This window comes from Equus przewalskii, chromosome X (assembly GCF_037783145.1).
Source record: "Equus przewalskii isolate Varuska chromosome X, EquPr2, whole genome shotgun sequence".
Lineage (NCBI taxonomy): Eukaryota > Metazoa > Chordata > Mammalia > Perissodactyla > Equidae > Equus > Equus przewalskii.
The window spans coordinates 88,815,693-88,842,165 of NC_091863.1; the positions used below are offsets into that span (position 1 = coordinate 88,815,693).

Consider the following 26,473-nt stretch of genomic DNA (forward strand, 5'->3'; position numbering starts at 1 on the left):
TACCAGTCCAGACTACCAGGAGCAGTTTCTACCACACAGCCTGATATCAATGATTATTATTATTATTTTTTTAAGATTTTATTTTTTCCTTTTTCTCCCCAAAGCCCCCCGGTACATAGTTGTATATTCTTTGTTGTGGGTCCTTCTAGTTGTGGCACGTGGGACGCTGCCTCAGCGTGGTCTGATGAGCAGTGCCATGTCCGCGCCCAGGATTCGAACTAACGAAACACTGGGCCGCCTGCAGCGGAGCGCGCGAACTTAACCGCTCGGCCACGGGGCCAGCCCCTATCAATGATTATTTTTATATGTGTGTGGTCGTATCTCTCTACTGAATTTTAAGCTAATTGAGGGCAACGATTCTATTGTGTTCATCTTTGTAGTTCTTACAGTCACAGTGCTTTGTACTCATCTCATTCATTGACTGACTTAGGGAAAAAATGCTACAGCCCTGGTATTTGAGTCTGCCAGAAGAAAACTAGACACCAAGAACCTGACTTGAGTCCCTCGTTGTTAGCTGGGTAACATGGATAGAGTCACTTCCTTCTCTGAGCCCTCGCTTTGCCATCTATACAAAGATGATACTTTCTCTGATTATTTTCTGCCAGTATCTTGTTCTTTGCTAATGTTTTCAAAATCTTGTTCTGTTTTTTCATATATATAAAACTTTTTTAGATTTTATATCGCATCACTGTAATATCTGAATCTTTGAGGATCGAATTCTGTTTTTGTTGTTTCTGGCTTCATTGTGCACTTTGTAATTTTGGATTATGCGTTCATGTTCAGTCAGACTTTATCCGTGATAATCTGCTGAAAACAGGATGGAGGGTGCGTTTCTCCAGGGAGGATTTGTGTTTGCTTCTTCCAAGTGTTTCAGGGCACTATTAACCCAGGACTACTGTGAGTGAATTGTTTAGTCCCAAAGGCAGGAGCCGTGTCTTATTTGTCTCTATGACCTGGGCTTAGCTCAGGGACTTGTAGTCGCTCAACATGTACTCGTTGATTGAATGGATGAATGAATAGGCATCTACGAACTCCTTTTGGGAGCACAATAAGAATCCTAACCTCTGATGGGAACAAAGGACAGTAGGTGCATCAGGAACACAGTAATTACTAACATTTATTGAGCACTTATTATGTGCTAGGTATTAACTCCTTTAATTCTCACCATGACTTTGTGAAGTAGGTACTATTATCATCCTCATTTTACAGAGGAGGCACCAGGCTCGGACAAGCTGAGTAACTTGGCAAAGGTCAAACAGCTAGTGAATGGCAGAACTCAGATATGAACCCAGGCACCCTAGAGACACATCTAGCCACCATCCTATATTGGAGAAGAGAGCAATAGTAGTGACAGCAGCAATAGAGTGGGAAATTTCAGTACTGCTAAAGGGACTGCAAGAGCCACACGGGCCACACCAGGCATGGGAAGGTACTTGGCATGGCTTTTTACTGTCAGTTAACCATTGTATGCAGGGCTTTTTCCCCGCCAACTAGAATAGAAGCAGTTTGAAGGCAGGAACCATGGATTATAGCTCTTTGAAATTTTTAATATATATTTGCTGAATGAAGAAATGAATGTTTTGAAATTAAACACACGAGTGCTTTAAATAAATTATTTCACACTTTGTGTGTCAGACTGAAATTGGTGATAAAGCTTTCACCTTGCCTTAAAACCTGAAAATGCCTAGAGGTGGCCATAACACGGTTGGGGATAATCACACCTTGCATTTGTCCTGGTATGTCGTACTCAGGACCCCTGGGGAATAGGAAGGAAGAAGCATGGATTCTGCCTTCACAGGCCCTGAGGCTGTCAGGAACCAAAGGCCACTGTGTCTGTAACCCATTCCTTTGGCTTCGCTCCAAGTCTAGGGGGGCCTGGAGGAAAGGGGGGCTTTATTTGCTTTTATCCTTGCCAAGGCCGGGAAAGAATTTGAGTGTGGACTCTCAGTAAACATTCTGGGTCTTCCCTCCAGGGCTGCTCTGATGGAATGAAATCCCCAGTTTCCACCAATCTTGGTTCAATATTTACCTGGGGGTTTTGCAGTGAGCCTGGGGACAGGGCTCCAGAATGCAGAGGAATGGAGCTGGGGAGTGAGGGGAGGGCTGTGTGTATGTGTGTGCGCGCACGCGTGAGTGTGTGTATATGTGTGTCTACTGGGTGAGGAATGGCAGGCTCGGGGGTACTAGGATTGCAAAGCAATGAGAGTGGGGTTAGGAAGGAGAGCGTTGGAGAAGAAATACTCCCCAGCACACATTGGTTCCTTTTCAAGGACTTCTCTTTGCTGAAACAACTTGCTTGGTTCCAATCTTAGGAGCCGAGATTGGGCAATTAGCCACCAAGTTTCCCAATTTGGCTTTTCTTGGGGGTGACGATTAAGAGGGTGAAGGGAAGGACTTTGGTATTCTGGTGTGAAGAGAGGCCCTGGGATCAGGAGTGTGCCCCAGGGACTGTGCTAAAATGGGTTCATTGCCCCTCTCCTGCTAGGGGCCACACCGCAAGTCGTTCCCTCCCCAACCCCCTGGACAGACCCAGGACTCACTGCTAGAAAAACCCTGGGGAGGCCACTGCTGAAGAATTTAATGTGGGGCATACTGGGATTGAGGAGCATGAGGAACATTCAGGCAGATGGCAAGGGCTGGGCTGGAAAGAGAGACATGGGAGTTAGGAGCATATAGGTGAGGTTGCAACTACCCAAAGGGAGAATATGGAAAGAAAAGCAGAGGAAAGAGCTTACGGAGTTACTATGGTCTGTGAGGTGGGAACAGAGCTTGGGAGTGGTATCGGTTTGAGGAAGGTTCATGTATTCATTCATCCATCCATTCATTCAACATTTATGGAGCTTTATGCCAGACAGAGTTTGAAGAGGAAGTTGGGGATTTAAGAGGGAGAAGGGTTAAGAGGGGATCCCTGGGTGGATTCAGATGAAGGAGAAGGGAGGGGCTGAGTGCCTGGGCTCTCTTGCCAGGAGAGCACATCTGTTAACACAAAGCTGCATCTGTATCCCAGCCAGCTCTATCCAACTTATCCCCTCCTCGCTACCCACCCTCTCAAGATGGGGAGCCACATGGTAGCTTCCTACACCCCTGTACCCAGCCCCCCCACGTTCTTTTTAGGTACTTAACTGTGGCGCCAGCAACACCCCTTCCGAGAGCCCAGGCAATCCCCAGGGGTGGCGGGGGGTGGGCTGGGGGTGGGTTGACGGTTTCAAGAAAAAGAGCTGGAGAAGGAACTGTCTGTCTGTAATTAGCTCCAGCTGCTGTTGTGCGGCAGCGTTGGGGGCCGTCAGGAGTGTGAATGCATACGTATGAACCTGTGTGCGTGGCGCCTCATCGCTATCACTCTATTTCTCACTGTATTGTGTTCTGGCTTCAGCCTCACTGCTCTGCAACCTCTCCTGTCCCTGAGGATCCCGAAGGACAGAGTGTTCCACAGGCAGCACCAGCTTGAATCACTAATACTGCTAAGCAGGAGGATAACAAATACAGGCCCCCATGTGTCCTGGGTACACAAGCTCCTGCTCGCTCCCTCTACCCCCACTTCCTGAATGTTTCCTACTGAGTGGAGCCCCAGAACTTGAAATTAGCAACACCTCACTTCTGCACAGCCTTTTGGCAAAGAACTTTCACAGCTGTCATGCCACGCATCCTTAGACAGCCCTGAGGGGCAGAATTTTACAGGTGAGGACCTTGAGGTCCAGGCAAACAGAGAGATTTACACAGGGTCACCTGGCCAGTCGGTGGCAGAGCTGTGTCCTGGATGCAGGTCCTCGGTCTCCCGGCCTGGGGCCCCATCCCCAGCAGGGCGCTGCCAGAAGGGCTGCTGCCGGGTGGCTCCAGCTGCTGCTCTCTCTGTGCTCATGAGAACCTGTCAGCCATGGCTCCAAGACTTGCCTCAGCAATCACTGAAAACTAGGACTTCTGAAGCCAAGCCCAGCCTAAAAGAGCTTATTGAGGGCCCACCATCATGCTGGTGCTTATGGAGGCCACAAACAGGGCTACAGCATAGCCCTTGCCGTCAAAGAAATGACAACTTGAATAGGGAGACAAAGCTTAGACACCAAGTCCAAAGGCAACTGCAAGAGCTTCGCTCTCTTCCAATAACTGCTCTGTGACCAGGGACAATGACACAGAGACCCCTTCTGCATTCACCTCTCTCCTACCCCAGCCCTTTGTGGGTGATGGGTAGTGAGGGCTAATGATGAAGGACAGAAAGATGGAGGAATAAAGGAAAAACTAGAATTTCCACTAAAAGCCAGACACAGTGTGGAGTATATATATTATACATATGCCATCTATATGATGTTTATAATATATATACACACATACACACACACAACACATACATACACGGTCACTTTCCATTGATTAACTCATCTGTTTAGCTGACTCTCATCCATGTAAAGAGCTTAGGACAGTGTCTGGCACTTAGCACCAAATGGATGCTAACTATTCTTTCTTCTTATCATCACCATCTTCATTATCATTATCTGCACGAATATTATATTCATATCTCATTTAATCCTTCTAATTCCAGGAGGTAGGAACTACTATTTTCATCCCCAATTTACAAATGAGGAAACCAATAGCTTATTGTGTCCAAGCCTGGAGGTTACTGAGAACAAAGGAGAACCCAATATGGTCCCAGGGGACCTCCCCATCTACTGGGAGGGACCCAGGCAGACATAAATACTCATGGTCCAGTGGGTGCTGTAGTTGAGGAACATAACTGAGTCTGGGGGCACTGAAGGTGAATGGCCTGGTACCTGGGGAAGTTAAGGCAGGTTTCACAGCTGAAGGGTGTTGGAGCTGGATCCTGAGGGATGGAAGGTTTTGCCAAGAGGACAGTGGAAGGAGGGGAAGGACATTCCAGGCAGAAGGGACAGTATTTGCATGAAAGTGCGTGTTCTGGAGAGTGGAACAATCGGCAGTGGGATGTGCAATTGGCAGCAGTGGAAGGAGAGTGGAAAAGGAGGTTGGGATCAGCTGATTCAAGACTCTGTTGGCCAAGCTGAGAGTTTTGTACTTTGTTCTGAAGCAATAGGGAGCCATGGGAGGTTTCTGTTAAGGCAGAGGAGCGACAGACTGATAAGACAATTCTTAGGGCATGAGGGTGGGGAAGGACTGGAGGGGACAGAGACTAAAGGCAGGTAGACTGACTGAGAGGCCATCTCAAGGGTTCTGGCAAGAAGTGGCAAGTGCTCTGGATCAGGACTACGGCAGTGAGAGCAGAGAGGAGGCGATCATTCTGGGGACATGTCAACAGGTAGAAACCACAGCGCTGGGTGTCATGGAGGGTCAAGGAGAGGGAAAAGGTGACAATGACCCTGACGTTCCAGCTAGGTGATACTGTTAACTGAGATCAGGAACACAAGACTATTAGTTGGCAGGGGGATAAGTAGAGACAGGTGACAAGTTTGGCTTGGACGTGTTGGGTTTGGGATGCCGATGGGACTTCCAGGTGGACATGTCCAGCAGGAAGCAGGGTGAGAGATGAGGGCTGAGAAGCCACCAGGGTCCGAGTGGTATTAGGTGACCCTGTGGGACCTGACTGAGTGTCTCTTCTCCCATTTACTCCTCCAAGGCAAGGGCTGGGAACAGAGCCAGGTGAGCCCCAGCATGAAAGGGGCGAGGTTGAGGGGGACACCAGCCTGGGTGAGAAGATGGCCTTCTTCTAGCCCCTCCCAGAAACCTTGTCCCTTCCACTCAGGACCAGTGCCCCCTTTCCACGGCTGCACCCCAGTCAGGAAAGGGAGCTGCTCTGTGTGCAGAACTCATGTCACACGGGGGCCACAAACCAAGGAAGGACAATCACTTCAGCTTTTGAGTTCTTTAGCGAGGGAGTGTCTTCTAATGAAATTCAATACATTTATGACTGAGGACCTGGGACAGAAAGGACAAATACCAAAGCTATGCAGTGACCTCTGGAGCATTCAGTGCAAGCAACTGAGTCTTCAGTGCCACGGAGCTGGGAGTACACTCAGCAAGAGCATTTGTAAAGATCCAGTCTGTGCGAACCACAGCCGGTCTCCTAGGAGTCCTAAAACTTTAATTAGACCCAGCAGGTCCCATAACCAAATCCCATAATCCCGTAAATCTATAGCAACAAGTTAGGCATGAGAGCTTTCGTTACACTCTGAATGTAAGAGACCCTAAACTGCCATCTTCTTTCTGACACTCTGAATGACCCTTGGCGAACTCCTCCCCCAGATCTATTTATCCAAGGTGGTCTTTGTCTCTCCTGAAACCCTGAGGATGTCTACTGATTTCTCTGTTAAATCCCTGGGACCACATCAATAACGGTTATGAACACTTTATGCACATGAACTCATTTATTCCTCATGAATATTATAGAGCCTGTTTATATATATAATAATATTTATAGTAACAGAAGTAACAGATAATGTTTGCTGAGTGTTTAATGTAGGCCAGGCATAGTTCTAAACATGCTATATGAAATAACTCATAATTCCACATGAACAACACTATAAGGTAGGTGTTATTACTATCCCCATTTTACAGATGAAGAAACAAATCACAGAAAGATTAAGTTCTCAAGGTCACACAGCTTATAAGAGGCCTGGGCTGACAGTCAAAGCCTACCGGTGTGGCTTCAGCATGCTATTGACCACTGAGGTCTTCTGTAACCCCAGTGAGCTCAGAATGCCTCTAGATATGGACTCTGTTCATTTTGCTCCTCAGACTGGTAGCATCACTGATTTAGGTCTGCAGTCCAGATGTTTAAAATTGCTGAGGGTCTTTGTGAAGCAGCCTGGGAACTGCTGCCTGGATAAGAAAATGTCAGGACTCAGAAGGAATCCGGGAGAGAGTCAGGATGTAAGACTGGGGCTAGTTATAGGAATCAGAGCCTTGTGATTTTCCTTTCCACCTCCTGCCTCTATTCTGCGAGATGGAGCACACTTTTTCTTAAGGTGTGGCCCAAGGAGAGCTTTTTAAACATGTAGATTCCAGAGATGAACCCCAAACCCAGAGACTCTGTATCTATATGGAGATAGTACCTGGAATATGCATTTTAGCAAACTGCCGTACTAAAAGTTTTAAGAACCACTCTTGCTTAGTCTTTGAGAAGATGTAGGTTTGTCTTCTGATTCTAGAGGTACCATAAGCGTGCCCAGGGTTGCTTCCTCCCCCTCCCCCCTGCCAAGAAGAGAATTAGGGAGGGCTAGAATGCAGAGAGCACGCTGAGGGCATGCCTGCACAGACAACAGAGCTCCTTTCTGCCACCACACCCCTTGAAAAAGAGTGAATTCTGTATCCTCAGGAGAGGGCGGGGAGGAAGAAGAGAAAGGAAGCAAAGGAAAGCCTCTTGAAGCCGCAGCACCCTGGGGCCCAGACAAGGGAGTGTCCCGAGGGAGGGAGAGAGGGGGGCTGTTAGAGGAGGAGAGCAACAGTGGGCCAGGAGCCACAGGGTCAGGGAGCCACAGTGGGAGTGGGCATGACTAGGTGTTGACGCCACGGCTGCTGTGAGCTTTACAGCATCCAGAGACACACAGTTTTAGGTGAGACTCCTTTCCTTTTGTTAGTGCTTCGGGAGCTGCACCCTTCTGGACCCCGCCCTCCCAGGAGTGGTTCCATCTCACCACTAGGGAACGGGTAGCGGAGCTCAGTCTGTGGTTGGGGAAAGCCGGTGAAAAGGTTTCATGACTCCATAGCAGTGAATCCGTCTATTTCATCAGCTGGGGATTGGAGTGGATGCAGAACTAGTGAGTGGGAAGGTCTGGGGACACTCTTATCTAGGGAGGCTGGAGGAAAAGGAGAAGAGGGCTACTTTAAATGAAGGAGATGGGGAGCCCCTGAAACCCTGATGGTGTTACACCTGCACTGAGCAGGACCATGTGCAGCTATAACCCATTCTCAAATGATGATGCATACAGCAGAGAGCTGGAAATCTTAATCATTGCTGATTTTTGTTAAGCACTTACTTTGTACTAGGCACCCTGCTGAGCCTTATGTGCGTCATCTCATTTAATCTTCACAACACTATCTGATAGACTCTACTATTATTGTGCCCATTTTACAGATGAGGCTCAGATAGGTTATGTGACTTGTCCAAGGCCACACACAGCTAGCGAGTGGCAGAGCCAGGAGTTAAACCCAGGTAGTCTTCCTCCAAAACCCTGTCCACTGGGCCCTGGAAAAGAGCTGTAAGGTGTGGGGATGCCTCACCCTTGGCCTGTGCTTCTGCATAGACAACCCCTCTTTGCACCTTACAGCTCTTGTGAACAAGATAAATCACTGTGTCTATCATGAATCCTCTCGGGTATGACTTCATTGCTGATGCTGGTCCTAGAGGAAGGAAAGGGTGAGAGCAGGGTCTCAATGTCTAAGCTGCTGTGTACTCCCCTCCTTTAACCTACTCTCTTGGGCTGGAGTAATGCCACGGTTGAGGGGTGACAGAGTACTCGATCTGTTAGATTCTTTGCAGTGAGGCCTCTTAATGTTTTTGAGAGCCCTAGTTCGGTGGCTCAGGTAACAGATTGAGGGTGCCCGTGCAGGGAACTCCATGTCACCTGTCCCACTCTAATAGGTGGGATACTTCCTCCTCCTTGTACCCATTTCATTAACTGGGTCTTTGTTTTATTCCAAATCCTGAGTCTCTGCCTCGGTAAGTTGCCTTGTATTCCATTTTAGCAAGAATGGAACCCTCCCTTCCTACTGATGGAGCTCCTTGGTACTTTTGGCCTTGACCCGGGTCCTGTTTCCAGACTCCTGCTTTGTGGCTCACCTTCATACCTACAATGATCTCATGTTCCTCCTCTCTCCTCTCCCCTCTATCAGAATCTGCTGGCAGGATGGGATGCATCCAGATGAAGCTTAACAGGTCGACCCTCCCAAGAGGTTGACATATTAACTGATGCCAAAGCCCTGAGTCAAAGGAATTATGTACTTAAGAATTTTCAAGCCCTTGGGAGTGGATAGGGAGAGAGATTTGGAAGGGCAAGGGAAAGTTCTTAATACTCCTGGCATGCCACAAGGGAGACACAAAACTCAGGCTACTGCCAAGCCAGAACCTGGATTATTTTGGTTATAATCAGAATCCATCACGTAGGACAATCTCCCTCCCCTCACCCAACACTCAAGGCTTTGACAAAAAAGTCTTTGGACAATGAACTTCTGTGATCCACGCATCGTTTCCTCAGAGCTCTTCAGAAGGAGGAGGGCTGAGAAACTTCATGATTTACCAAAGACCACACGAACAGGGAGTAGTCAAAGCAAAGCCAAACTCCTCCTGAGACTAGTTTCTTTCTGTAGCCTGAGGACTACTCCAGTCTCCACCAGACACAAGGTGGATTTCTTCTTTTGACTTTTCCAGCACTGGCACTAACACTGTTCTCCTCCAAGCCTCCTCGGACCTGGCACTCTTAGTAGAATACAAATACGAAGCCACTTATTTCTGCAATCTGAGAAACTGAAGGTAGCCAGCCTTGGCCTAATGAACATCTTATGCTTTTTCCCTGCTTAAGACATTATTCTTTCTATGGTGCTGTGTGGAAATAGAAGGGCAAGACCTGCTGGCCTTGTCCTGTTTTTATTCATGGCTGAGGAAGTCATTACGAATGCCCAGTTAAACGCTGTTTTTAGTATAGGGGCTGGCAGGTTTTCCAAATGACTTGCTATCGGAGACATTCCTCACCCTGGCCTCCAAGGAAACTCTGTACCCTAAGGGTGATTGGGTCTCAGTGTTGAGGGAGGAGGGTAGGTAGCAGGGCCTGGCTCTGTCGTCCTGGGCTATTTTGAGGGAACTCCAGCAGTCCCCAAAAGCAGGGCAAAATGTCCCCTTTGGAGCAGCCATTGGAGCTGCTTCAGGAACTGATAGGCACCCAGAGACAGTGTCCAGTCTCTCAGGAAAGTGGTAAATAAAAGCATCAGAAAAGCTCCTTTCCTGGGGAGCCTGTAGCTATTTGGGCTTCTGCTCCCATTAAAATAGGAAGGCATCGGAAGGGGCCATCTCCCCGCAGAGCATGGAGCTTCCCCGTTGTGGCAGCATTTCTAACTGCGTTGAGAATCAACCCAAACCACACTGCTCTTCCTTTTTAGCATGGAAGAGTTTCTAGATTCTCATTTATACCCTTCTGCTTACAACATCTTTCACTGTTTCAGCAAATTGCTGCATAAAAGATGAAGAAGCCAGCAGGGGCTATGCCCACAATAGTAGCTGTGGTTGCGTTTAAGAAATTCAAATGCTGAGGGTATGCTTCTCCCATTAAGTCCAACATGAGAAATCAGGTGTGCACAGCACTGATGAACAGAAGACCCCGAAGGACAGGTGGAGTTTCTGGTATGCTGGGGGCTTGGGAAGGAACAAACAGGCGTTTTCATTTTCCAAACTAAGAAGCAGTTTGGGGGTGGGGTGGGGGTGTCAGGAATTCTTCCAACACCATGGTCCTGCCCATACCTGACTCAGATACTGATGACCTTCCCCAGGCCCGGCCCTCCCCTCCCCCTCCCCAAAAGACAGCACGAGCAGCAATGAGCCCTGGTACTTACAGGTGCAGAGGATTTTAGGACAGGAAAATGGAGACCGCAGGCTCCTGAATGCCTGCCGAGTCAGTCGCGTCAGATTAGGAAGTGATGATCGTAAGACTAAGATGTTTGGAAAATCTGATCACCCCCTCCCTTTGTCTTTTCAGTCCGCATCCAAACTCAGACCACCCCCTAGGACATCTCTCCTTCCAGGCTGCCTGGTGCCTCCATGTCCCTTACCGGGAGGGTGCTGGCAGCCACACTGCCTCTTGGAGCCTGTGGCCCGGCCAGGTAGTCAGGCTCCTGGGATTAGGTTGGCAAGAATGTGTGTCCTCCAAACGATCAGCCCAGAGAAAGAGAGAGAGCAAGCAATCCCGAAAACGGGTCCAGGACGGAGAGCTCCAGGTCCTTAGCATGTTCCTGGCGTATTCCGAAAGTGGCATCCACAGCAGAGAAAGTGTCCCAAAATAGCTCAGGCTGCCAATGCCTCGCTGAAACCTGAGAAAGAATTGCTGAATTCAAAGATCTGGGTCGCTGTGGGTGTGTGATCAAAGTGCGGATTTGTTGGTAGGAGGAACTCAAGCCATGAGCTTAGGAGAGACATGAGGTCACCTGGGGCACAGGCTCCCTTCTCTTTTCCAACTTGCTTAAGTTGGTGGTGGTGTCGGAAAGCTCCCCTGTGCTGAGGCAGGAAGCTGGCAAGATCCTAGGGATGGTGTTTTCATTCCCAGGTCTCGGTTGCGCTAACAATATGAAATAGCAGTGCTCTATTTTCTGCATTTCAAACAAGGGAGCGGATACTGTGCAAAGGTTTCTTTAAGATATTGCTTCATAACTGATGAAATTCCCTTTCCAGTAGATTTTTCATTTCTTTTGGCCTTTGGCATAAGTAAATGTCAGCTTCTTAAAAATAAAGAGAGAAGAGCAAACAGTAGGGTCTCGGTGATTTTCTTGGGATTTGAGAAATCTCCCCTCCCTGGCTTCTGACTGCATGGTGTCTACTGCTGCTTATGGTACTGGGGAGGATGAGGTCCACCCAGGCATGGGCTCTCACTTTTGTATTTGCTGAGATCTTGGGACACTCTCCTTTTGTCAGGTATGTTGAAAATTTTAGGATTGTCTGCAGAGAATGGGGGTCAGTATGTAGAAAGCTCAGCATATGTCCTTGTTGGACTGGCCTTGGGGTTTAAGAAGAAAAAGTACAGAATTTGGTTTCTAGTTCCAGCTCAGCTTGTCTTTTGCTGTGTGATTTGGGGCAAGACACTTCCCCTCTCTGGACCTCAGTTTCCTCCTCTGTAAAATGAAGACAATAATCCCCATCCTAATCCTAACCCAATGGTGTTTAGTGAAGATTAATGCAAAGTCACAAGATTGCTACTGAGGGAAAGGCTTGTCACTCTCCGTAAATGGTGGCATTCTTCAGTTCTTTAGGGGACTCTGACTGGTAGCCACTAGAGTCCTGCATCAGCATGCCTCTTGTGAGCCCAACGCATACCACAGTACTATTCCTGCTTATTATTATTTCTGCTTCCAAGATGCAGAACTTTTGGCCAGTTGCTTAGTGCTCAAGAGCTCAGTATTTCCATCTGTCAAGTGGGTATACAAACTAATAATAATATGGGCCACAATCCTTTATCTGAAATCATTGGAGCTAGATATATTTTGAAGTTCAGAATTTTTGGATTTTAGAAAAGCAATATGGTACATATAACATATATTATATAACACCCCTTATGGGATCTGGGGCAGCATCGTGTGATCATACACATTAATATTTTTTTTTTTGAGGAAGATTAGACCTGAGCATTATAACATCTGCTGCCAATCCTCCTCTTTTTTGCTGAGGAAGCCTGGCCCTGGGCTAGCATCCGTGCACATCTTCCTCTGCTTTATATGTGGGATGCCTACCACAGCATGGCATGCCAAGTGGTGCCATGTCGGCACCCAGGATCCGAACCAGCGAACCCCGGGCTGCCGAAGCAGAACATTGAACTTAACCGCTGCACCACCAGGCCAGCCCCCACATTAATATTTCTAAATGGAATAAATGAATAGCTTCATACCAATTCAGGCCCAATTTTGCTACCAGATGAGCTTGCCACAAAATTTCAGTTTTCAGAATCTTTTGGATATCAACAAAGCAGCTAGGGAATTGTGAACAATGAAAGAAGCTAACACTTATTTAGTGCTTGCTGTGTGCGGGGCGTTATTCTAAGTACTTTATATGCCTTAACTTATTCAGTTGGACCAATAAACCCTATGAGGTAGGCATTATTATTATCATTCCCATTTTCCAGATGAAGAAACTGAGGCTCAGAGAGGTTAAATCACTTGCCCAGGTTCCCAAAGACATAAGAGGTAGAGCTGGGATTCTAACCAAGAGAGTTCAGCTTCAGAATCTGTGCTCTTAACAATCTTCTCTACCTACTCCATGGAGTCTATATTTCTAAATTTCTTTTGAGGAAGATTAGCCCTGAGCTAACGGCTGCCAATCCCCCTCTTTTTGCTGAGGAAGACTGGCCCTGAGCTGACATCCGTGCCCATCTTCCTCTACTTTATATGTGGGATGCCTACCGCAGCATGGCTTGCCAAGCGGTGCCATGTTCGCACCCAGGATCTGAACCTGAGAACCCCGGGCCGCCAAAGCGAAACGTGCGCACTTAACTGCTGCGCCACTGGGCCGGCCCCCTCCATGGAGTTTAAATAAGGCTTCAAATGCCTACAGGGGCCAAGCAAGTCACTGTGAAAAAAGAAAGGTGGCCGGTAGGTACTGAAGCAACCTGGCGAGCCAATGCCCCATCTACGGGAAGCAGCTTACTCAGCTCCAGCTCATTGTTGCCATGTCAGAACAAGGATCCAAGTCTTTCTGTTTTTCCCAGAGAGTCCAGAAATCCAGCTTTTTATGTGAAATCTCCTGACTTTTTAATGTTGGCAACTAATTTTTAAAATGTTAAAAACATTGTATGGGTCAAATAAAATCCGTCTGCAGTCTGGATCCAGCCTGTGGCTGCCAGTTTGCAAGCTCTGCAGAGGAAATAGATGCAAAAGTGCTTTGAAAACCTCAAAACGTGTTCTAGAAACAGGCGGTCTCATTTGAGGGTTAAGGTTTTTTTTTTTCCTTGACTGTGGTCTCGTTTTTTGAAAACTGGTGTTCCTGGCCTGATGGAGATGAAAAGTCGGAATTAAATAGAGACTTCAGTGAACTTGAACACTTCATTCCTTTGGCAGGCTGGATAAATGAGAAGCCTAGGTGTACTGGATGGGCTAAGCCTCAGAATTCCTGCCACACCCACGGGCCCCTTCTAAGCAGTTTCCATCACAGACCCTAGCTGAGGGAAGTAGCAGTTTCTTATGAATAGGTGGCTATGTTTGGTACCACGTGACCCTGTTTCTCCCTGGCAATAGCCAATTGAGCCAGGAGAGGGCATCTGGTCCAAGAGTAGTCAGTCTATAGGCTGGCAAGCAGCCTATGAGGGAACCCGGGATGAGAACTCTGCCCAAAAAGCACAGTGGTGACTAAATTTGGACCAATGAGAGTCTCTCGCTTGGGAAGTTTGAATCCCAGCCCTAGAAAGAGTGAGCATGTGGCGACAGGGGCAGAAGCTGAACACTGAGAAGGCAGGCAGCAGGGCCCACGATTAAGCAGGACCAGGAGAGGTTACCAAGCTTCAACTAGGTGCCAGACACTTTACCCATGTTTTCTGTTTAAAATATTCCAAGTGCTTGTGAGGTAGGTACTGTTATTATCCCTCTTTCACAGACGAGGAAACTGAGGTGAAGTAACTCGAAGTGCTGGGGCTGGAACCCGGACTTGTTTGATGTTAAAATCAGGGCGTACAAATCCCTGAGCCAGTGGTTCTTGAATTCTGGGGTGTTTCAGAATCACTTGGGTCAGAACGCAGATATCTCGGCCTCCCTCCAGACCTATTGAATCTGACACTGTGAAAGTGGAGCCCCCTCCCCAAATCTGCACCTGCATTTTAACAGTCCTCCCAGGGGGCGCCTGATGGAGAGGTTCCCCACTACACTTAGAGAAATGCAGTTTGAGAGAGTATGGCATGGACTGTATCACTGCATTGCCTTCACCTTCAGAAACAAGGTCAACGTCAACAGAGGTGGTCAAACGCCAATTTGAACTCTTTTGGAAATGGGGCCAATTCTACAAATAAGAGGACTTCAGCTTGTCCTCTTTTCTGATCCAGGAAGTCTATACACTGACACCAGTTATCTGAGGGGAGATGACGGGATTGAGACGCATGCTCAGCAGTTTATATAGAAGACCTTATCTGCTCTTCAGGGTGCAGAGCTCAGAGCTAGCATATGTTCAGTAAGTATTTTCCACGAGGAGCACAAATTGCAGGAACTTAGTGCATTGGCAGCAAAGAACAGGAGAGAAAATTACCAAATGCAGAGAGATAGACTGTAAACCACAGGATTTTAAAATGTAAACCGACTTCCTAGGCTCATCATAGAGGTTTGTCTCCGCCCCAGAATAGTTGTGTAAGAATTCCATCCGTGCTCTTATTTATACCGTTCATAAAAATATTATACAGGACAGGATCAAGGCTGGCAACCTCCGTCTAGGTCATTATAGAACCCCACTCTGGCAATGGGGTTGAGCCAGTTTTGAATTCATCTGCCTTTAGGAGCTCTCCCTGGGGAGACAAGTAATAGTCTGAAGGTTGCTTGGAGAACTTCAAGTCAGAAACAGGTTTTTGGTACAAATGCTTAATGGCATCAGGCACATATTCCTACAAGAGGGCCATGTAGTCCAAGGGGTGGCACGGGCCAAATGCATTGGCCAAGTCCCGCCTCAGCAGGGCTTGAATTCGCACTTGGCAAGTTTGATTTCTCTCACGCTCCTTTCCTGTGGACACTTTTTTTATCCATGTTAATGTCCTCACTTAGGTTAAAGTCAAACTCTGTTCTTCCCTTTTCTGGCCAGAAAGACTTCCTGTCTTACAGGTATCTGATCGTGTCTGTATTGATATTTTAACTCTAAGTGATTCTCTAAAGCGGGTCCTTGGACAAGTGCCCATCCTCCAGGAAAATTGGAGCAGTCCACAGCACAATGAGAAAGCCGGTGGACTATGTAGTCAATGTTTTGGAAAGCGAAATCTATTTCATTTAAAGGACTGTCCTTTACTCTGAGATTGTTTCCTTCTCTTTTGGTGTTTAAAGAAAGCCCTTTCTTTTTATGAAATGATAATTTGGGGTGGTTTTGTCTGGTTTCTTAATGCTTTTACTTGGAAAAATAAAAATCTGGTAACCACAATGTCAGTCCCCTGTTTTTCCCTTTGCGATAGCTGCCAGTCAGAGAACATGGTCTAATTTGTACAGTTCTGCTAGTAGCTCTAGGTACCTCGTATCACCAATTACGTCCTAAGTGCTTATAAATTACCTGCTTCATAATCCACGGCAGAATCTCTCTGAGGATTGACATCAAGCTTCCAGCTCTGGAGTTTACAGTATACTGGTCTGTAGTTTCCTTCTTTTAGAAAATTGGGACGCTGCCCATTTGCAGTCCTTCGGTATCCCTCCTGTTCTCTCCGATTCCACAGATCCTCCAGGACGGCACCTAATGCAAGGCAGTTCCGTTTGCACTTCTTGTGATGTTCTTTTCCCTATAGAGTTGGACATGCATATACATGTTGTTTGGGGAATTTGCAGCACATCCAATGAAAGCGTAATTCCCAACTAACAGTCAAATCCTTCTCTTTGGAGCTACCCAGAACACACCTACCCTCTCTTCCATATGACAGCCCTTCAGAGACTTGAAGACAGTGTGTGACTCTCCCGTGAGTTAAGAGCACCAGCTGAGTCAGACAGACCCGAGTGACAAGCTCAGCTTCACTCCCTCTCAGCTGGGAGAGCCAAGGTAAGTTGCTTGATTTTATTTTCTCTCTACCCTAGTTCTTTAGCTGATTTATAAAATGGGAGTCAAAACCCCACTTTATTTGTTTATTGTGCAATAAATAATGTAATGTATGTAAAGTGCTTAGCACAGTGCCTGGCAGAATGAGCGCTCAGTAAATGCTGGCTATTTTGTTCCCTCTATTTATAAAGAGTGGGGTGGGCATTTTCAGTGTCAGGGCTGGTGGGGAGCAAGGGAGTGAGAGGGTTTCTCCCCCTGATTGATCAGGGAAGGCAGAGGACCCTAAAGTAGACCAGGTATTTCTCTATCCTGAGGTTGTCTCTTTTCAGTTATCTGGATGCCTGTTTGCTCTGGCTGGGGGAGAGGATATTGTTGAGAATCTAGGGCAAGGTTTATTTTCAAGAACTGGAAAGCTATTTGTTGACATATTGAACCATCTCTTGTTTATTCTTATTTCCCTGAGCGGCTAGCCATGCGCTCCCCTAAACTCAATTACCTTTGGTGCGGCGGCAGGAGCAGGACACCTCCGAGCCAGATTGATCAGTGCAGACTGGGCAGGACGTGAGGGACCTGAGAGATGCTAAGTAGCAATTTCTGGGCTTTCCTTCCTTAGAAGACCTGCCGTCTCTGTGTTTGTAGGGACATTGGCATTAATAAAACAGAAGTTTGTGAGCATGCAACAACTCTCTCAGTAGCCTCCTTAGAAGCAGACTGATGACACATGGTCACAATGGACCAAAACTTAGAATCCCGGAGTGGCCAGTGCCAGAATGGTTTCTAACTGTAGCTCTTTGCACATGCTGGGTTTTGTAAGCAATTGCATGATGTGAACTCTGAATGCCATTGCAGCTAGAAAAAGTTTGGAGGGAGACACACCCAACTGCGCACAGACAGAGGAATGGGACTTGAGGAGATACGGGGGGTGGGGTAAGCTTAGGACTAGCTTTATCTGTATGTAGGATTTCAAGTTTTTATCCTGTGACTATATTCCTAGATTACTTGTGTAATTATTAAATATAAACACAAGTTAGAAAAATAAGAAATCCTTTTTAAAATCAAAACAAAATACAACACCAAAGTAAAAGCAAGCCATCAGAGACATTTTTCAGAGGTCACTACTGACCAAGGATCCGAGTGGTGTGAGCAGTAAGCTTGTTAGGGGAGGGAGGTTGCTTGGTTGAGGGTGTTAGGGATCCTTGGAGATAGCATGTAGGAAGAGGAGTGGAGAGGGTGAGATATAGAACCCTAGGGAAACACATCTTTGAAAAGAAGAAAAATAACTTTTTTTCTTCTAGTACAAATAATATGGGTCCCTTATGGACAAATGAGAAAATACAGATAAGAAAAAAGTAAAAATCCCCTTTAATCTCACCACTCAGATATGGTCACTGTTAACATTCTGGTCTATGTCCCTCTAGGCTTTATTTTTTCTATGCAAAAATATACATCATTATTTTATAAGAATCAGATCATCCTTTTCAATGGCTACTACAGATGTACCATGATTTGTTTAAATCATTAAATGAATTGTGTTCTAACATTGGCATTTAGGTGACTTCCAAATTTTTATTATCATAAACAATAGTGCTTTCTAGCTGTGTGATCTTGGGAAAGCTAGTAAACCTCTCTGTGCCTCTGGTTCCTCATCCCTAAATGAATATGATAATAGCACCTACATCACTGGGTTGTTGGGAGTACCAAATGAGATCATGTGCATAAAATGCTTAGCACAGTGCCTGGCACAGTAAATGTCAGCTTTTATTATTGGGTGTAATAATAATAATTGTTGGTGTTATTGTTGGGTTTCCTGTGAGTATGTTTTGGTTCAGGGGAGAGGAGACAGCAACTGGAATTTTTCTTTTTGAGTGGTATACTATAGTGAGTCTGGAGGCAAACAGAGCTGTGTGCTTTTGGTCATGTCAGTTCACCTCGCTGAAGCTCAGTTTCCTTATTTGTAAACTGGGAGTTAAAAGGACGTAGCTCACAGGGTGGCTGTTAGGATCAAATGAGAGAATGCTTGTAAAGCCCTCAGCACAGTTCTTGGCATATGGGAAGAGTTCAATCAAAGTCAATTGGTACTATTATTATTATTACTATTATTATTGTTCTTATGACTCCAATGATTCAGCCATTAATGGAGGTGGGAGGAGGAAGGTGGCAGTAAGTAGCGCCTTTGGAGTGTTTCTAACCACTTGTCTGATTACAAAGAGAGGAAATGATTTTGGAATCAGACTGACCTGGACTCGAATCTGGGCTTTGCCATTTGCTAGCTCTGTGACCTTGGTCACAACTTCTCCGAGCCCATTTCCCCATGTGTAAGATGAGAAAGAATGGTGTCAATGCCTACCTTGCAGGTGTTGCCATGAGGGCCGAAGGATATAATACAAGTCCAGTGCTTAGTCCGAGTGCCCAGATATTGCCGGCTGCTAACTAGGAGCGTGGGAAGGTTTATAACGACCTGAACGCCTCCCTGCAACCCCCAGACTCGGAGTCCCTATACCTGGGCTACTTGAACTTCACCTGAAGACTTTGCCCTTTCCAGAGCTCAGGGACCAATTCTGCCCGTACTCTGGGCTATAAGGGATATTGATTCCGAAGATTCGAGCACTCTGGTAAACCCTTCTGCTAGTTCTATTCTGACCTTGTGCCCCAGTTCTAGAAAGCAGGCTGAAGCCCTGCTTCTCTGAGCAAGCCCTCACCTGGTATGCTCAGACTGGCGTGCTTTTCTTGCCAGCTGTCTGAACGCCCTGGAGACTCGCTGTCAAATCCTAGCCCTGTGGCAGGGACACTGATTGCCTGATTTCCTTCCGTGTCTCTGACACTGGGGCAAATTGGCTTTTTTATTATCACCATCGCAGGGCTCTACTAAGCCCCCATGGCCCATCCTCCCAAACCTTGGATCCCCAGCGCTTGAACCTCTTTGAACTCTTCTGACACCACTTCACTCAGCCTCCAGCCCCGGGTCCCTTACCTCTAACCCCTGCCTGTGCTTCCATTGTCACACAGGTTGCAGTTCCTGGCTCCCAGGACTCCTGTGTCTGCTTAGCCACAGAGGGTATGTTTTATTTCCTGAGCCAGGACATTTTCAGTCTCATCTCTTTAATTGCATGAATCTCCTGTTTTCTTTGGGACAGCCAGAGGTGGGCATAGTGGGCTGGTGCAACTCTTGGGGGTGAGGAGGAAGAGGGGTGGAGTTGCATAGGCCAAGTGCTAAAGAGGAGCTTCTGGAGGGCTGTCAAGTGAAAGGCGGCCAGAGGCAAATGTCAGAGCCTATATAGAGGCAGGAATCTGGGACCAGAGAAACAGAGCAAGCACTAGCAAGTCAGGAGCAGTGGGGCGGGTGGGCGGGCAGGCAGGCTGGCTGGCTGGCTGGCGGGCAGGAGGGGGGCGTGGCAGGGGATAGCTAAGGGAGATTGCAGAGAACAGCTGCTGGTATTGGGTCTTACTTTAATGAACTGGCTGGGCATGAGGAAGAAGTAAATTGGCCAGACTAAAAGAGCTAGGGGCGCAAAGGACACTCTCGCTTCTCCCTAACTGGCAAGGTAAGATCTTTCTGGGTTTGCCTGGTGGGAAACTGTGGCATGTTCAGGGATTTTTCTGAAGATGCAAGGTGGATGTCTATGACTGCTCTTTAGCCTCATCTTGCCCATTGTGCCAATTATTCAAGTAACCAAGGTGCCAGCAGGAGGCCAGTATTTCTTTTGCTACACCCCGTCTCAGGATTGTCCAGGCTGGGGATGGGGGGGTGTGTCTTGGTGATGTGACTGAGTAAGAGGGAGGGAGGGCAGACAAGGTGGATCATGGTAGCACAGTGGTGAAGAGTAGGGGGCTCTGGAGTTGGATGGACCTAGGAATGTATGTGTCTACAGCCAAATTATGAAGCTTTTCTGGGCCTCAGTTTCCTTGTTTGTAAGATGAAGATAGAGTACTACCAAAATCTCTCAGTGTTCCTGTGGGGACCAAGTGAGATGATGCATGTCAAGTGCCTAGCGGAGTGCTTGCTAGTCAGTGCATGCTCAAGAAATGTTCACTGTTGCTATTTTTGTTGCTAGTATTCTCATTATTATTATGGAAGCACAATACCCTGAGATTGATGACTTTTGTGACGTTGTCCCAAATGAGCAAGTGTTCCATTTTTGGCATAGGCAAGCTGTGGGGATGTGTCAACATTGTGTAATGTGTGTGTTGGTTTCCAAGCCATGTGTCAAGAAGCCCCTTCTGGGGCTGCTTATGGAGGTGGGCTGGAGAGGTGGGGCTCTGGAATTTCCCACCCGCATGTCATCAGAGACATGTACATGCTATAAACTGGGCTTCAATTGAGCCATCGTCTAAGATGTCAGAGAGATAATTGAATGCAGCCTTAAGGATGCCAAAGGCTAGGCAACCCAGAGGAAGGGGTGATAATCAAAGACATACAGTTTTAACCATCACAGTGACCTTATTTTAGCCCAACCTTGGCTAATCTGAGAAAGCTGGTAAAACGAGAATACAGTCATGCGCCACAGAATGATTTTTCGATCAACGACAGACAGCATGTATGACGGTGGTCTCATAAGATCAGTACCATAGAGCCTAGGTGTGTAGTAGGCTATACCATCTATGTTTGTGTAAGTGCACTCTGTGATGTTCACACAACCGGGAAATCGCCTAATGACGCATTTCTCAGAACATATCCCCATTGTTAAGTGACACATGACTGTGACAATACTGTCTATCATGCGGGGTAATGTAAGATTCAAATGGAATGATGCTTGCAAATCCCCGTACATTATACATGGTTTAAATTGTGTACAGTTGCCTAAAGTTATAGTGCCTGAAACACACCGAGCAATAAATGGTAGTAGTAGTGGCTGTTATTATTATTAATAATAATAATGATAATAAACAGGATTTTCAGTTCATTGATCAGATAAATGCCTTCCTATTCCTGAGGAAGATATTCAAGGCCATCAGAGTAGTAAAATGGGGACTAAACCACTGGCAGGACTCAGTGAGCCCTAGGAACTAATGATTATCCTGGGGCAAAGGACTTTCTCATCTAGGCCTGCCAGTACCTTGGCTGGTTTGTGAGTGCTGTAGTGGGATAGGACATAACCCAGGAACCTGCACTGCTCACAGTTTTCCACAAGGTGGTGCTACTGCTTCATTTCATCGAGAACTGCCCAGGCTCCTGGCTGCTGAGGGTGTTGCCATTTATAGCATTTATAAACAGAGCCTGTGCTGTGGGACTGAGTAGGTTGGTCTGAAAAGGATAGAGGCAGAAGGAATATTTTCTTCAGATTCCAATTTGTTGCACAGCTTCTTTAACCTGATAGGCCCCTCTCTGATGCCACATAGCTGCCAACACATAACAAAGGTCTCCATCATGAATCATTTGTCTATTTCCCAGTCATCTTGATCTTGGCTTTTGACTGCTAAACTTGTTTCCTGTTTACAGATTTTTCTTGCCACTTGGGCTTCAGCAGGACCCCTGAGATCATCCTCTCCACACTATCCTCTGGCCATGGCAGATACATCAATACCCTTACATTCACTGCGATTCAACACTATGCCGAAGGAGGAAAATGTCGTCCCCCAAAACAGGGGGACGACCATCTCTGGACCAATGATAGAGTCAAGAGCAGAGGCTCAAATTCTGCAGTCTTGTGTACAGCCTATAGTCTCAACTTCAGCGTCAGACCCTGGAGGGATGTCGACACAGCTGATGACATCCCCAGCCTTTGACACCATGTCCACACCTCTAATGGGAGCATCAAACTCTGGAGCACTGTCCCCACTGCTAATGCCAGCCTCAGACGCTGGGGCACTGTCCCCATTGCTAATGCCAGCTTCAGATTCGGAAGGATTGTCTCCATTGCTAATGCCGACCTCAGACTCTGGGGCATTGTCCCCATTGCTAATGCCAGCCTCAGATTCTGGAACGTTGTCCCCATTGCTGTCCACTTCAGACTATGGATTAATGTCCCCAGGACTGATGACAATCCCTGACTTTGGAACAGTGTCCACAGCACTAATGGCAGGACCAGATTCTGCAGAGATATCACCATTGGCAATGCCGGCTCCATCCTCTGGAGCGATGTCTTCACCTATAATCACTTCATCCTCTGAAGACATGTCCACACCGTTGATGCTAGCCCCAGATCTTGGAGAGATATCCCCACTCCTAATGCCAGATGTAAACCCTGGAGTGATGTCCACACAGCCAGTGCCAGCTCCAGGCTCTGAAGCAATGTCACCATTGCAAATTACCGATGAAGACACTGAAGCAATGTCCAAAGTGCTAATGACTGCACTGGCCTCCGGAGAGATATCTTCACTGCTAATGTCAGGCACAGACTCTGAGGCGATATCCTCACTAATAATGTCAGCCCTGGCTTCTGGAGCAACGTCAACCCAGCCAACAAACACCCAAGACTCTGGAGAAATGTCCACCCAGCTAATGTCAGGCCCAGACTCTAAAGTAGTGTCTTCACCGAGAGTGTCAGCTCCAGGCTCTGGAGCAATGTCCACACTGCTCCTGTCAGTCCCAGATGCTGGAGAAATGTCCACATTGCCAAAGCCAGCCCCAGATGCTGAAGCACCGTCCCCACTGCTAATGTCGGCCCTAACCTCTGGAGTGATGCCCACCCAGCTGATGCCAGCCCATGGCTCTGGGGTGATGCCCCCACAATTAACACAAAATCTAGACTCTCAAATTACATCTACTCCACTGATGAGAACAGCAGCTTCTGTGACAATGTCTACACCACCAGTGAGAGCCTCAGACCCTGGAGCAATGTCCACACCACGAATGAGAACCTCAGGCTCTGGAAATATGTCTACATTGCTAAAGACAGTCCCAGATTCTGGAGCATTGTCCACTCCACTGATGACAGTCACAACCTCTGGAGCAATGTCCATGGAGCAAATGTCAACCACAGCCTCTAGAGTGATGTCCACACAGTTAACAATGGCCAGAACTTCTGGAGCAACATCCACAGGCTTTACCAAAGCCACAGCCAATGGGGCAATGTCCACACTGCGAACAAGAGCCCCAGCTTCTGGAATGAGGTCCACGTCGCTAAGGAGAGCCCCAGCTTCTGGAGCAATGTCCACACAGACAATTACAGCTCCAGCCTCTGAAACAAAATGTATGCTACAACTGACAGCCCCAGCCTCTGGGTCAATGTCCACACTGCAAACAAGAGCCCCTGTCTCTGGAGCAATGTCCATGTCACAAAGGAGAGCCACAGCCTCAGGAGTGATGGCTGTACCACAAATGAAAGCCTCAGCCTCTGGAGCAATATCCACCCCACTGCTGACAGCCAAAGCATCTGGAGCAATGTCCACACCGTTAATGAGAGACACAGCCTCGGGAATGATGTCCGTGCCACGAATGAGAGCTATGGCCTCAGGAGCATTGTCCAAGCCACTAACGACATCCAAAACCTCAGGAGCAACATTCGGGCAGCAAATGACAACCGCAGCTTCTGGAGAGATATCCGCAATGCTAATGGGAGACACAACTTCTGGAGCCATGTCCATGCAGCAGATGACAGACGCTGCCTCTGCAGGGATGTCCACACCACTAATGAGGGCCCCAGCCTCTGGAGACATGTCCATACCACAAATGACAGCCACAGCCTCTGGAACTATGTCCACACCTCTCATGAGAGCTCCAGGCCCTGGAACAATGCCCACAGCAGTAATGAGAGCCACAGTCTCTGGAAAGATGCCCAGTCAGCCAATGAGCACTCAAGATTCTCCAGGTATGTCCAGGGTGCTCATGAGATCTGTGACCTCTGGAGGGATGTTCCCACTGCAGATACAGGCCCTAGCCTCTGAAATGATGTCCACACCAAAAGTGAGAGCCCCAGCCTCTGGGGCAATGTCCACACCACGAATGAGAGCCTCAGACCCTGGAGACATGTCCACACTACTCGCAAGAACTTCATCCTCTGGAGAGATGTCCCCACCACTAACGAGACCCCCAGCTTCTGGAGAGATAGCCACACCTCTGAGAGCCCCAGCTTATGGAGCAATGTCTACTCCACAAATGACAGCCACAGCCTCTGGAATGATGTCCATGCCACAAATGAGGGCTCCAATATCTGGAGTGATGTCCACACCACTAATGAGATCCATGGCCCCTGGAGTGATGTCCATGCCTCAAATGACAGCCACAGCCTCTGGAGGGGTGTCTATGCCACTGATGAGAGCCCCAGCCTCTGGAGCAACGCCCACATCACAAGTGATGCCCACAGCTTCTGGAGAGATGTGCACACTATCACTGCGGGCTCCAGCCTCTGGAGTGATGTCCCCACCACTATTAAGGGCTCCAGTCTCTGGAGGTATGTCCACACCACTAAGGAGATCCTCAGCCTCTGAAGCTGAGTCCACAGAGTTAATGAGAGCTCCAGCCTCTGGAAAGATAGCAACTGCACAAACGACAACTATGGCCTCTGAAGGGATGTCCAAGACATTAATGAGAGCCACAGCCTCTGGAACAATGCCCATGCCATTGATGTCACCCATGGCTTCTGGAGAGACATCCATGCCACTAATGAAAAGCATGGCCTCTGGAACAATGTCCACACTGCAAACAAGAGTCCCGAGTTCTGGATCTACACCCTTGCCGCAAACAATATATGCAACTTCTGGAGGGATGCCCACACCGCCAATGAGAGCCTCAGCTTCTGGAGCAATGTCCACACCACTTTTGAGAGCCTCAGCTTCTGGAATGATGTCCATGCCACTTCTGAGAGCCGCAACCTCTGGAGGGGTGTCCATGCCACTAATGAGGGCCCCAGGCCCGGGGGCCATGTCCACACCACAAATGGCGGTCACAGCTTCTGGAATGATGTCCACTCTAGAAATCAAAGCCACACACTCTGGAGAAAAATCTGCCTCTCACGTCAACATCACAGCCTCTGGTTCAAAGTCCACACCACATGTGACTGCCACAACCCCAGAAACAATGAATCCACCACCAAAGGAAGTCCCATCCTTTGGCATGCTGACCCCAGCACTCTGTTACCTCTTAGAAGAACAGGAAGCAGCCCGGGGTTCATGCCCTGTGGAGGAGGAGGTGGAGATTGACGAGGAGAAGCAAATGAAGGTATTTTTGGACGATTCAGAGAAAATGGCATTTCTGGTGTCTCTTCATCTGGGGGCAGCAGAGCGGTGGTCCATCTTGCAGATGGAGGTAGGAAACCCTCTCTCAGGTGAAAATAAATCTTTCCTGAGCAGAGCGCAGGGCTTATATGACTCCCTATCTGAGATAGACATCCTCAGTGCTGTTCTTTGCCATCCCAAGCAGGGCCAGAAGTCAGTCAGGCAGTATGCCACTGACTTCCTGCTGCTGGCCCGACATTTGTCTTGGTCTGATGCCATTCTGCGGACCAGGTTTCTGGAAGGACTCTCAGAAGCTGTTACCACCAAAATGGGCCGGATCTTCCTGAAGGTGGCCGGCAGCCTAAAGGAGCTGATAGACAGGTCTCTCTACATCGAGTGCCAGCTGGCTGAAGAGAAGGATTCCCCGGGCAGCTCAAGCCAGGTTCTGCTGTCAGCCTGTAAGCGGAATAATGAGGAAGCAATGGAGAATGAACTGAACTCTCATCAGCAGACTGAGGAGGTAATGATCGGGAAATATGGTTAAGGTTTTTGTGCAGAAAAATAAGGAGGTAATGATGGGGAATACACTTGGCTCTTTTGAGTAGACTAAAGAGGCCAAGGGGAGGCATTGAGCTCCTAGACCATAGCCCCCAACCTAGAGTTTCATCAGGGGCGTGGCTGTGCAGTTATTTTGGGTGTATTCACCCCAAATTCACTTTGAGGAGCAATGTCCTGCCCACATTACTGAGGGCCTGGGATGGTTAAAAGTCTGAGTGTTCTGATGTGAGTGGACTCACTGGGCTCAGTCTCAACTCTCCATTTATTCCAAGTCCAATTCTAAGCTAGGGGTTATGTTTTGGGGGCTGGGTCTCACCTACAGCCACATGTGTTGTGGACCCAGGTCACTCAGGAATTTGGCTAGCCTAGTCCTTGGTCACACTTTATATAAGTAAGGTACATTAGCCAAAGTCCTCAATCTATCAAGTTACTGACATTATCCAGGCAGAATTCCCCTTGTCATAT

At 47.7% G+C, this 26,473-nt stretch overlaps 1 protein-coding gene and 1 long non-coding RNA gene across 5 annotated transcripts in view; one reads left to right on the forward strand and one right to left on the reverse strand.

Moving 5' to 3' along the window:
* LOC139080943 (uncharacterized) overlaps positions 1 to 10,885 on the reverse strand; it is a 76,754-nt gene extending 65,869 nt beyond the window's left edge. Inside the window, exon 1 of the long non-coding RNA XR_011535833.1 lies at positions 10,507 to 10,885. This is a non-coding gene — a long non-coding RNA (uncharacterized lncRNA). The remainder of the gene's footprint in view (positions 1 to 10,506) is intronic.
* Positions 1 to 26,473, forward strand: part of RTL9 (retrotransposon Gag like 9) — a 79,167-nt gene that overhangs the window by 51,536 nt on the left and 1,158 nt on the right. For 2 of the 4 annotated variants that reach the window (XM_070603863.1, XM_070603861.1), the window contains exons 2-3: positions 16,207 to 16,360; positions 21,795 to 25,970. In XM_070603863.1, coding sequence (XP_070459964.1) covers positions 21,861 to 25,970 — 4,110 coding nt within the window. In that variant the 5' untranslated portion in view covers positions 16,207 to 16,360; positions 21,795 to 21,860. The remainder of the gene's footprint in view (positions 1 to 16,206; positions 16,361 to 21,794; positions 25,971 to 26,473) is intronic. The other 2 variants (XM_070603864.1, XM_008532587.2) reach the window with 2 other exon arrangements.